At 53.0% G+C, this 12,366-nt stretch overlaps 1 protein-coding gene across 8 annotated transcripts; it reads right to left on the minus strand.

The window, feature by feature from the left end:
- Positions 1 to 518: 518 nt before the first annotated feature.
- Positions 519 to 11,320, minus strand: KCNA2 (potassium voltage-gated channel subfamily A member 2). 8 transcript variants are annotated; one of them, XR_013341258.1, is made up of 5 exons: positions 11,195 to 11,315; positions 10,059 to 10,956; positions 8,892 to 9,279; positions 4,992 to 8,254; positions 519 to 4,961 (listed from the first exon to the last, which is right to left on the minus strand). XR_013341258.1 is itself a non-coding variant. In XM_021527621.3 (3 exons), the coding sequence occupies exon 3, from the start codon at positions 8,051 to 8,053 to the stop codon at positions 6,554 to 6,556; it is 1,500 nt and encodes a 499-aa protein (XP_021383296.1). In that variant the 5' UTR covers positions 8,054 to 8,254; positions 8,892 to 9,279; positions 10,059 to 11,077; the 3' UTR covers positions 519 to 6,553. The 8 variants fall into 8 exon arrangements, 1 of the variants encoding a protein (XP_021383296.1); XR_013341261.1 differs by lacking the exon at positions 10,059 to 10,956 and having other exon boundaries at positions 11,195 to 11,320; XR_013341262.1 differs by lacking the exon at positions 11,195 to 11,315 and having other exon boundaries at positions 10,459 to 11,077.
- Between the last annotated feature and the right edge of the window lie 1,046 nt (positions 11,321 to 12,366).

Below are 12,366 nucleotides of genomic sequence, written 5' to 3' on the forward strand. Positions count from 1 at the left end.
AGGAGACATCTCCATGGACACAACCCCACAGATGATGTGCTACCAGCACCATCCCTGTCTGTTTGCTTCTCCCTCTTCCAAGAGGGATCATTTGCTTTCCAGAACCATCCACTGGGTGCTCTCAAGTTCTCCAGGAGCACCACCAGCACCACCCAATCCCTGTTACCTGCATGGATGTGGCCAATATCCAAGCTGGAGGGATGGGGGGCCATGGGAACGTGACTTTGACCCAGGGTCCAGCCCCTTCCCCTCTGCTGGTGTCACCGCTGGAATTTTTTGGAGCAAATCCCACAGGAATGCTGTACACATCACCGAGACCCATCAGCTCCTCCTCCCAGGGGTTTTCGGGACTCTGCCCTTGCAGCCTGGCTGATGGTGGAGCACAAACTGATTTCCCCTGGTTCAGGTTGCTTTTTTCTCTTCTCACAGAGGGTTTACTTGTAGAGAAAAACATATCAAAAACATAATTACTTGTTCTTTTCCTCTCCCACCCTCCACAGAACCGATATCAAAATAACTCCTCAATAATATACATATTTATTTTCTCTTAATTAGTGCCGATATTTACAAAAATTGTGATACTCTGTGAAGAATAAATTATATACACTGATGATAAACCAGACAGCAAATGTTCATTTGGATATGTATGTACACAGCTCTGTATACCTATATACAACGGGCAGCCTTATTGACTCGGGGGCCCCCAGCCCCTTCCCACACCCCCCTGGCACCCCTGGCTGCCAATAAAGCAGGAATTTCTATAAACACTGTGCAATTCAGATCCAGCTGGTGTCTAAAGTTGTGTCTAGCAAATGTATGGTTAAATGATTTGAAATTCCCACGAGTCCTCCTTTAACAGTTTATAGGCCTCGCTCCATTCCTGGTCTCATTTCTCCCGTAACCATGGAAACAAAAGGTTCAGCTCCAGCATCCTTAGGATGAGTCCTTCTTGGATTTCCTCTTCCTATTGATTTGCTCAAATTAGGCACCACATGCAGGGTTGATCCAATACCCATTTTTCCCCTTGCACTCCGGGGATGACATTGGAGGACAAGAGCACGGTCTCAAACAGTGAGGGAGCAAGTGCAAATGGCTAATTACATCTTATAGGCAGCAGAAAAAAATTAAAAATCATAATAATCACAAAACCAAACCCCAGAAGAACAACCCCAAGCTCAGGACAGGCAGGCAGGGCTGGGGAGAGGATGTGGTGTGTCCATGTGCATGGACCTGGTGTGGTTACACGATGTCCAGCAGCTCCTACAAACCAAACCATCCCCTCTCTGGAGGAAAAACATGAATTAGGGATTTATCTCTCATCATGCATAACTGGGCTGGGGGATCCTGTCCCCGGGTGTAAATCAGTGCTGTGCTCCCAGGGCAGCTTCACCCCTGGGTGGGCCCTCTCCCCCTGGTGGGATGCAGCAGGATCAGAGCATCCATTTCTGAGCAGGGGGTGAATTTTGGGAAGCCAAATGCAGAAACATCACGGGGACACCGAGGCCAGGGGTGCTGACAGGGCTGGGGAAAGGCAGTGCCTGGTGCTTGGGGGCAACCCTTGTCCCCCCTTGGGGCTCCTGGCAGGGGCAGCAGCTGGTCCCCAGCAGGAGGGACCAAAGGATGTGTCACGTGGAGAAAGTCAAATGCTGCCAGGGGGCTGAGGAAAAAGCCACAGCCTTCGTTTGGGTGCAAACCAAAATGGTTTGGGGCTGACTCCTTCTTTCCTCAGCCCACTTCACCCCTGCAGCAGAGTGACCGGTTCCCATGAGGGACCCACCCCAGATAATTCCATGGACAACCATCCCCAAGGACGTAGACCTTGGGATAATGTCCCATGGTAAAGATCTCGAAAAAAGGTGTCAAGGCCAGGCTGGACACTGCTTGGAGCAACCTGGTCTAGTGGGAAGTGTCCCTGTCCATGGCAGGGGACAGAACTAGGTGAGCTTTAAGGTCCCTCCAACACCGTTCCAGGGCTCTGTGATAACACCACCCTGGCCCCAGAACAGGAGCCACCACACTGGGGCCAAAAGTTGCCATAGTTTAAGAGACTTAAACCCCAACATTACAAACAATAACCCCAAAGCCCACTCGGTGCAGCACAGCACCTGCATCTCAACCAAATCCCTTCAACCCTGCTTGGCTTTCCCAGCACAGTCACAGTTGGTTGTGACTGGTGCAGGCTGGGATTTAGGGCTGGGAACAGAGGCACTGCAAAGCTGCTGTTTGCAGAGGGGCTGAATGCCACCAGCCCCTCAGGATGCTTCCACCCCCACGGAGAGATCCAGATTTTCCCTTGGATCCATCCCCAAGTGTATTGCAAGCTCTGGAAAAGCTACAAGGCTTTGGCAGCACTTCCAAGGGCTGACCCAGGAATTATCTAATAACAAAGCAAGGTCCTTCCTGAAATACCTCCTCCTCCTCTGTCTTTTTCTCTCCTTCTGTGTATTTATGCACAAATATGTCCATATTTATACACCCACGTGCCACACTCTCACAACGCCAATCTAGAGATCCTTTTCTTCTTATAGCTCAGCATTCAAATCTGTAGGACTTTGACACAGTCACTGCAGAGATTAATTTTCCCAATAAAACATCGTCTCCAGAGTGATCATTTTTTCCTAATCACTTGGTAGCATCCAGCTGGTACATGAGCCTCACCCCACTGCCCCCAGCAGATATTCTGGAAGATTTGAAAGGGCTGATGGGCTGCCTGCAGGCTTGGGCACGAGGTTGGGTGTTAGGAGACAACTCGCTCTGCAATCACAGCTTTCCATCTCTCCAAAACTGTGGCACAGTGGCTAAAACTAAAATAGAGGTGCTGCCTCCTCCAGGAGCCAAGCCAGGAGCACCTCCACAGACCAGAGAGCTCCAGTTTTCCATTCCAGGCCTGGAGAGAGGGAAATGGCTCCTCAGGAGGAGGGAAGGAACCAGACTACCTCTGTTTAGGGGCCTGATGGACTCTAACACAGCTATGGGACACTCCTCTTTCCCAGTCCCTAATTTAGCATCCTCAGTCTGAGCCACTTTGCAGCTCATTTTTGCACCTTTCAGAGTCAGGAGGAGATTGGGATGCTCAGCATCTCCACAGAAACAGGCCCAGACTCTCTCAAACCTCATTCCTTAAGAAAAAAAAAAGAAAAAAAAAAGAAAAAATATCACAGTCTCCTCCTGAAAAACTGGTTCAAGATCACATCAGTGAGTCAGAAGCAAAGCTAGAAATAGCACTAGAGCTCCGACCTGCAGGCACAAATCCCATTAAAAGCTGTAGGGGAACCATTTCTCTGGGCGAGGCAGAAGTCTGGACCCCTCTGCTCTGTGCAGCCACGGCCCTCACTGACCCTGCCCTCCCTGAGCCAAACACCTGAGCACTGACCCTGGGCGTTTTCCTTGTGCCCCACACAAGGGCAGCTCACCAGGGCTTTTTTCCCCCAGGAACATCTGCCAGGGGCAGGGCAGGAGGTGCTGGATCTGTCCTGGGAAGGGACTGGCTGTGCTGGCCCCTGCCATGGGCGCAGCCATCACCTCCCGTCAGTGCCAGCAGCAGGGTGGCCTCCTGCTCTTCATCCCCATTCGACTCTGCTGTGTGGCTGTGGAGCTTCCCAAGGCAGCCAGGAGATCAATCCCCCAGCTTGGAGACCGGGTTTGGGTGTTTGGATCCTGCTCCCGGATCCACTCTCCTCTCCTGCCCGGCCCTGGAGCCCCACAGGAGCACCATGCCCAAAACCCCACCTCCCCAAAGGAGAACCTCACCTTCCTCCTCACCAAACCACCACAACCACAGCCAAACACACACCCAAACACACAGCCAAAGCTTTGGCCAGCGCTGCTCCAATCCACCCCAACCCCACGTGGGTGTTCAACAACCGGACACTTCTCAGAGTCTCACTGAGTGCCAGCATCCTCCAAAGAACCTGCAGCAAAACCACCAGCAAAACACCTCAACCCTGACCAGGAGAGGGATCACCTGGTGGCACCCAGAGGTCCCAGCACATCAGGCAGCTCCCCTGGGTGAGCCCATGTCCCCACAGAGCCACCACGAGCCGGATCCATGGAAGTTGGCCAACTGCCCTGGGAATCGTGCCCGAGCCAGTGACTCCTGCCAGCCCTGTCCCACCCAACAGGATGAGCTGCAGAACTCAAGATTTATTGCTTTTGGTTGTGTTGGCTTTTTTGTGTGCGTGGTGAAGGGGCTTAAGGGTCTCCCATTCCCAGGCTGCCTCAGCAAAATGGGAGTGCAGGATCCCCAATACAACAAAATCCAATTAACAGGCTGGGATCCCTGAACCCAGCACAGGGATGCTGCTGGTCCTCTGCCCCACGCAGAAACAGGGACTGCCATGCACAAACCACAGACACTTGGAATTAATTATAGCCAGGCCTCAATCAATCAATCAATCAATCAATCATCAATCAATCCAATAAAACTGAGGACTGAGTCCACCCAGCCAAGCGGAGCCCCATCAGCACAAGATGGATCCTGCTCTGGAGTGGCATTTGGAGCCATTGCTGTAGATACTTTAGCACCAGTTGGATTCTTGGCAGGAGCTGGGGTTTCCTCTCTGAGGAAGGAGGGTCTGGCTGAGCCCTCCCCAAGCTCCTCGTGCTCACCCTTCATGAAATGTTTCAGGGCTGATCATGCCCCAGTGCAGCCTGAATTGACCCTGACTGAACCCTGCTCCACAGCCCAGCGAGGCTTTGCTCAACCACGACCTTGGCAGAGATTCTCCTCCATCTCCCCTGACCTGGAAGAGGAACAGGCCACCTCTCCCTGCGGATTGCCAGCAATGGGGAAAACACAAGCAAACCCACACAGGGGTGGGGAAAGCAGGTGAGGTTCCCCACGGACCAACAGCTCTCACCCAACCCCAAATAACACTGGGGATGAAGAAGAGAGAGAACCTCAGGCTCTCTGCACCTCGACCCACTGCTCTTAAACATCCTGACAGAAGGCAAAGCAAAGGCTCAGAGTTGCCAGCTCGGATCCAGGCCACCTCAGCACCTGCCTGCTTCATCATAAAGGAATAAACCCCAGCCCTGAGGGGTTGAAAAGGAGCTTTCAAGCCCAAAGCACACCTTGCCCTGGTGACCCCATGGGCTCCGGGGGCAGGCCCCTGCTCCAGCCCACGTCCCAGCACCTGAGCAGCCCCGAGCTGGGAAGTCCTCGATACCCCAGGTGCTCTGTCTGCTGAGGACTCGGCCCTGTAGTCGCTCTCTAAATATCTATACACACACACACACAGGAATTCTACAGGAACAGCTGAAAACTGCTGAACAAACAAGTCAGGAGAGCTGGAACCTGCTATTCCACCTGCTCCTCGTGCCCTCTCCGATCCACCGTGGTTTCTGCTCCTGACACCACGATTAATGACTAATTACTCGCCCCATAATGAGCACAGGTGTTTAACTTTCAGCTCACCTTCCCCGGCTTGCATTTGTCAGCTCTTGTGTCTGGATGCTCGGACACTCAGGCTTTGCCTTGTTATCTCTCAGGCTTTGCACTGTTATCAATCCAACTGTTGTCAGCACACGCCTTCCTCATCCGGTTTTTAACCATAATGGAGATATTTTTAATTCCCATGAATCTCCTTCAAGCCACCGGAGAATCTATAAACACTATAAACATGAATACTGTATAGTCTACTAAGAAAATATATATTTGTGTGTGTATTAAATATTCAGATTCATGCAACAAATATCCATGCAGCTGTACTGTATTACTGGTTAAATTTCACTGCAGTATAAATATATTATAGGCCACAGCATAGTTGCTCCAGTTTTATATATAGATATAAAAAAAATGCTTTTTCCAACTCATTTTCAATGTGTCAGTGGAGGTGTCTTTGGTGATCCTGGAAATATCGATGATGGAAGTGTCATCTAAATAAATAAATAAATTCCAAGCTCTTGATTTATTTACTCGTCCCTCCCGATGCCTCGCATAGAAAATTTAAGACTTAATAAATAATGTGCCGTCACACTAATTATCCCTCCCCTGGGCCTCACACTGGCACACTGCAGTGGCTGAAACTATTGCAGCATGCAGCATTTTCAGTTATGAAACACGAGCCGGGCGCCGCGTTCGCTCTCGGCTTTCCCGGGGCAGGAACCTCAAACCCTCCAGCAACCCGGCCCCAGGGCTGCAGCCACCCTCCAGGAAGTTCTGCCTGACCTTTCCCTGCTGTTCCCTCACCTGGGAGCTGCCTGTCCCCCAGGACAGGGACCAGGATTCGTGACACCCCGGGGTGGCCCGGACCTGCCCCTTCCATCCCCATCCCGCTGCTCCAAGTGCCCGTCCCCTCCGTGTCTTTGGAAACCCACAAGCCTGGGGTGGGAGAAGTGCAACAAAATGGTTTTGGATTTGTTGGGTTTTTTTTTGCACGGATGCTTATTCGGTGCAGAAATCAAAGGTTAAAAGTCACTTACACAGCTATTGCTTCCCATGCAGAACCAAATATACACCGTAGAAAATACTGTATTAACTACAATGCAGAGCAGCACTCAATATCTGCAATTGTTCCACTTCAGCTTTAAATACGGGACTAGATTTTAGCGACTAGACATCGGTTAGCATTTTGGTGATATTCACATAGTTTGTGTTAGCTAGGGTGCAATTGGCTGTCTTCAAGTTCTCCTCCCTGAAATCCTCATTGCTATTGTTTACACCTTCCTGGATCTCCATATAATCAGACTTACTAATAGTAGAGGCACTTCTGCTTTTCTTTAGGTCAGGGGAAGAGGGGATCTTTGGGCAGCTGGTTACTTGCAAATATTGAGCCTGCTCCTCTCCCTCGGTCTCCCGGTGGTAGAAGTAATTGAAGTTAGACACTATGACGGGCACTGGTAAGGCAATCGTTAATACGCCAGCGATGGCACACAAGGAACCCACGATTTTCCCCCCGATGGTCGTGGGGACCATGTCTCCGTAGCCAACAGTCGTCATGGAAACCACAGCCCACCAGAAGGCATCGGGGATGCTCGGGAACTGGGACTCGCTCTCGTCGGCCTCGGCGAAGTAGACGGCGCTGGAGAAGAGGATGACGCCGATGAAGAGGAAAAATATCAAGAGGCCCAGCTCCCTCATGCTGGCCTTGAGAGTCTGTCCCAGGATCTGCAGCCCCTTGGAGTGCCGGGAGAGCTTGAAGATCCTGAAGACCCGCACCAAGCGGATGACTCGAAGGATGGCCAAGGACATGGCTTGCTGGCCCTGCTGGCCGTCCTCTGGCTTCTCGGCCAGCTCCGTCCCTAAGGTGATGAAATAGGGAATGATGGCTACGATGTCTATAATGTTCATGATGTTGGTAAAAAATCCAGCCTTGCTGGGGCAGGCGAAAAACCTCACCAAGAACTCGAAGGAGAACCAGATGATGCAAAGTGTCTCCACGATGAAGAAGGGGTCTGTGAAAGAAGTGGACTGCTGGTACCCCATGCTGCTGTTGGAGTAGGGGGGATGGCTCAGCCCGCTACCGTGAATGTCTTCGTTCTCATCCCGAAAAATGGGCAACGTTTCCAGGCAAAAGCTGACGATGGAGATTAAAATCACCATGACAGAGACAATAGCTATAATCCTGGCAGGGCCTGAGCTCTCGGGGTACTCAAAGAGCAACCACACTTGTCTCTGAAACTCGTTCTCGGGCAGCGGCCTCTCCTCTTCCTTGATGTAGCCTTCATCCTCCCGAAACATCTCCATGGCCTCTTCCCCCAGTTCATAGAAGCGGATCTCTTCGGAGAAGATGTCTAAGGGCACGTTAACCGGCCGCCGCAACCTCCCCCCGGACTGGTAATAGTACAAAATGGCATCGAAGCTGGGTCTGTTCCGGTCAAAGAAATACTCGTTCCTCAGAGGGTCGAAATATCTCATCCTCTTTTTGGGATCCCCTAGCAAGGTCTCTGGAAACTGGGCAAGTGTCTTGAGCTGCGTCTCGAAGCGCAGCCCCGAGATGTTAATGACCACCCTCTCACAGCACTCATGGTCGGTCTCAGGGTTGTACGTGTCCTGCGGGTGACCGGGAAGAGCTGCAGCTTCATCTGCAGGATCTCCAGTAGCAACTGTCATTATTGGGCTTTAAAAGAAATCCTTATGCTAAACTCTTCCCAGCGCCCGGTGGTGGGGTCGGGTTCAGGGCAGGGCTACTATCCTGCAGAAGGACAGGTACGTAGGTTTGGAAGAGTCTCATGAAAAGGCGAAGGGATGAAATAAAAACAGAGGGAAAAAAAAAAAAAAGAAGAAGAAGAAGAAGAAAGAAAATCGCCCCTGCTGAGAAAGAGAGAGATGGAATAAAGTTGGTGGGAGGAGAGCAGATCCCTTCTCTAGCACGTCTATCCCCTTCCTGGAGGGGTTAATTTGCCTTCCTTGGGACAGAGTTCAACAACTCCCATCTAAACCCAATAGGTGGAACAGAGAAAACACCTGAGGAACCGTCACCTGTTCAAAACCAGCATGGAAAAACTGGCATTGGTAAACCTGGGCTTATTTTTTGGCTAAAAATAAAAATTCTAGTTAAAAAAAATAAAGAGGGGAAAGGGAAGAGAAAGGAAGGAAGAAAAATAATCCCATCCAGCCCTGAAGTGGCGAGAGGACCCCGCGGGGTGCAGGGCTCAGCTCATTTCCAGGCATGCAGCTAAGGGTTAATTAACATTTAACCGTGCGATCTCAGGCAATCTACCCTCCAGGAAAGCTCCAGCTCGGCTTTTAAGTTTAACACCTTCCCAAGCCTCTTTCCCTGGTGACATGCTGCCCTCCCTGCCTGCAGCCAAGCTCTGCGGCTGCCGGAATGTGGAGCCGGTTCCGGCTGCCCCGCGGACCACCGCAGTCCCCCTCCTCGAGCGCTGGTGTCCCGGCTCCTGTCATTCTCTGCAAACCACCATGGCACACAGAAAACAAATCACATTACCTGGAGAAGCCAAATCTTAGTGTCTCTTAGTAACACCGATTATCTGACCCTGGGGAAATCCTAGAGAGAAATACAGGCTTCCAAGATCCCCATAATTTCCTCTCTCTTCAAAGTTAAAAATAATGGTGAGTCATCGTAGAAAAAGGAGAAGGGGCATAAGAGGGGTTAGATTCCCAGATGGTGGAAGTCAGGTCTTGTAATGGTTTGGACTGGAGAGAGAGAGAAAGAGAGACAGAGAGACAGAGAGACAGAGTCTTCCCGGGAGCTGTTGCAGATCTGCACTTCAGGGCAGATGAGCGTCTGTCTGATGCCTTCGGTAAGACGGCGAAAAGCTGCTCAGCTCAGCAAAACCCGATGTCCCCAGTGTCCTCGGGAGGTGTGGCATCGCCTGGAAAAAACACCGAGAAGGTAGCAAGCCGTGCGGGTTCGCCAGGAGCATCCGCAAAGCCGCGGCTCCCGCGGGCACCCGCTTTCCCCGGCCGCGATCCGCCCGCCCAGCCCGCACTGCAACACGAGAGAGGCGGGCGAGAGCGGCCGCGCCGAGGCGGAGAGAAGCGGGGCGAGCCCCGCGTCCCCGCGCCCCGCTCAGCCCCCGGGGCCGCCTGCCCGCCGAGCCCGTGCCGGCGGACGAGCGGGGGGCACCGGCGCAGCCCCCCGCCAGCCACGGAAGGTTCCCGGCCCCGCCAGCGCCGGGAGTCGGTGTCACCCACCGGGCACGGCACCCACGGCCGCTGCGCCGCGTTCCCCCCGTGGCTCAGGAGGCTCCGGCTTCATCCACCGGAGCGAGCCCCCCGCCGGTCCCGGCTGTGCCCCCGCCAAGGCCGGCAGCCCCCCGCTGATGGCTCCGAGCACCCTCGAGCACCGGGGACCCACGCCACCTTCATCCCCCCTCCCCATGCTCCCGAGAGCCAACCCCCCCGGCCGACCCACCCCCGTGGGAATTCCACTCCGTTGGGTGAAATTTCTGGTGGGGATGTTGAGGCTCATGTCCCCGGTGGGCGCCGGGTCCTCAACATCCCTGCTCCCGACGAGCGCTCCTCTGGATCATCCTGCATTGCCTCGCACCATGGAGATGCTCAGCCCGGAGAGGGCCAACCAACCTCTCATTCTTCTGCCTTTTTTTTTTTTTTTTTTTCCCCTCCCAAATGAAATAAAAACCCCTCTAACCTCCCTTCTTCAGCTCCAACTCGACTTGTCTACTTTGAGCCAGGATTACAGAACCGGGCAGGGGAGGCAGGTGGAAAATAACCCCGCGGTCCCAATCTCCTCGGCAAAGATTTCATCCATCTCCAGGCCATTTATGCCTGTTGGTTCCTCTCTTCATCCCCCGAGGTGTAGATATTGCCGCAGATCCCTCTTTTCTTGGAAATTTCCCTTCTCCGTGCAACCCTCCTCTCCCTTCTCCTTATGCACTAGAAAAAATAGTACAACCCTGACGAGGCTTGCAGCATTCAACTGCTTCTCTTAACCCTTTTCTGCCAGGCCCAGAGGAGAGGAGGTCGTGTTTGTCCCAGTTTTTATCCTTTTCCTGCATTTTCTCCCCACCACTTGCTCCCCAGCAACTCACCGAGGAGTTCAGCTGGATTTGACCTTCCCTGGCTCCTCTGAGCATCACGCCAGAACACCACAAACAACATCTTCCTGCTGCTGCAGGAAAGATCTGGCAGCCACAAACCTCCATCTCACCAAAGATCAACCAACCTTCAATGGTTTATTTATTTATTTTAATAAACACGCCGTTTTCCTCCTGCCCATAAACTCTCTCCTCCCCTTTCTCCCTTCCCCAAACACCCCAGATTTGTTTAACAGCACAGAAATTTTTAGTTTGTTTTCATTTAACATGTTGATTTTTATTCGGCATGGGCTCTGAGCTTCTTCCTCCGGCTCCGAATCCAAGCGCTGATGCTCGGTGCTGGGCAGAGGGGGTTTCACAGCATCGGCTCAGTTGACATCACCCATCCCACCACTCAGTTTCTCCTACTTTCTCCCCATCGCTGCTTGTCCTGGCAAACAACCTCCGCGCCCCGTCAAGCATCTCCAGGGTTAATTCATGCCAATTTGGGGGCTGAGGGGGGGACGGAGGAGGTGAAGATTTGCCCCAAGCCCCTCCGTTTGCTCTCCGCCCGCACCGAGCACTGCAGGCGGCAGTCACACGATTTGGGGTCGTGTTTGCGACTGAAGCACGACTCCCTCGCTTTGCAGCGCTCCTGGCCAGGCTGTGTTTAAGCAGGAGAGCAGCGGGAAGAGGGGGAAAGATGCAGGGATGGGGTGGGGGGGGGGGAGAGAAAAAGGCACCAACTTACACTCGGCTCTGCAGTCAGGCATGCGGAGAATGCACAAGCAGCCGCTCTGCTCCCGCCGCGGCCGGCACCTCTCACCTACAGCCCCCCAAACTCGGAGTCAACCTCCGAAGGCAGCTCAGCTTCTCCATGAATATTCATAAGATTAATATGAGCGTCTTTCCCCCCCCTCCCCACCTCCCCCCGCAGCTCTCCTCCCAAGCAGGAGACCTAGATTTCAACCACTGGGAAATAATCACATCCCTGGATACACGGTGCTGCTCTGCCATGCGGCTCCAATCCATCCCATGGTCTCGGGAACAGCCGGGATCGGCTCGGGGAGCCCTGGGGGCTGGAGAAACACCCTGCAGCTCCGGGCAAGGAGATGGGGCAGCACTGCACTTGCAGGAGCTGCCCTTGGCTGGAGTGAGGATGTGAAAAGCAATGATTTTATATCACTTTGCATTTACTGAGGTCCCTTCATGAGGAGACTTCTCCCATCCCAAAGGAAGGAGATGGCCAAGCTCCTACCAACATACAAGGCCTACGGATCAACCCCTGCCTTCAGGCACGAGCTTTGGACCACTCTGCCATCCCCCCACGGCCCCACAAGGAGCACCAAGGAAGCAACAAGTCCCACAAGGCTCCTGGCACCCAAGGCACAAGTGCTGGAGGAGGCAATGGGAAATATTTCTGTTCCCATACACAGCAGTCAGATTTGCACGGAGTTGCCAGAGCCAACATTGATCTCACCAGGGACACCCTGAGGTGGGATGCAGGGCCTGGAACACCCTGAACACCTGAGAAAATCAGTGGTGCTCAGTCACCAGGGGGATGTGGGGACATGGTAGGGATAAATCACAGTATTTTGGCTCCCTGAGGTGCCTGGAGCAGGGGGTGGCACAGACAGGCAGTGGGTGCAGCACTGGGAGATGTTGCTCCTCCCAACACCCCTCTTCACCTCGAAACAAAAGTTGCATTTTCCCAAGCCCTAGACAGATCCCAATATTGAAAATTAATGTCTAACCCTACAGGAAAACTGGGAATCCTTCCCAAGCAGCCCTTGCACGGTGGGTTTCCTTCCCATCCAGCTGGGCAGGAGGCAACCCTGGCCAAAGGTTTTTTATGTCAGCTGCACCATTTTAGCCTTTCCCAGAGGCGGATCTGCCATGGCAGGGTGGGTTGGATGCAGAAAA

Source organism: Lonchura striata, chromosome 30, assembly GCF_046129695.1.
Source record: "Lonchura striata isolate bLonStr1 chromosome 30, bLonStr1.mat, whole genome shotgun sequence".
In the NCBI taxonomy this organism is placed as follows: Eukaryota; Metazoa; Chordata; class Aves; order Passeriformes; family Estrildidae; genus Lonchura; species Lonchura striata.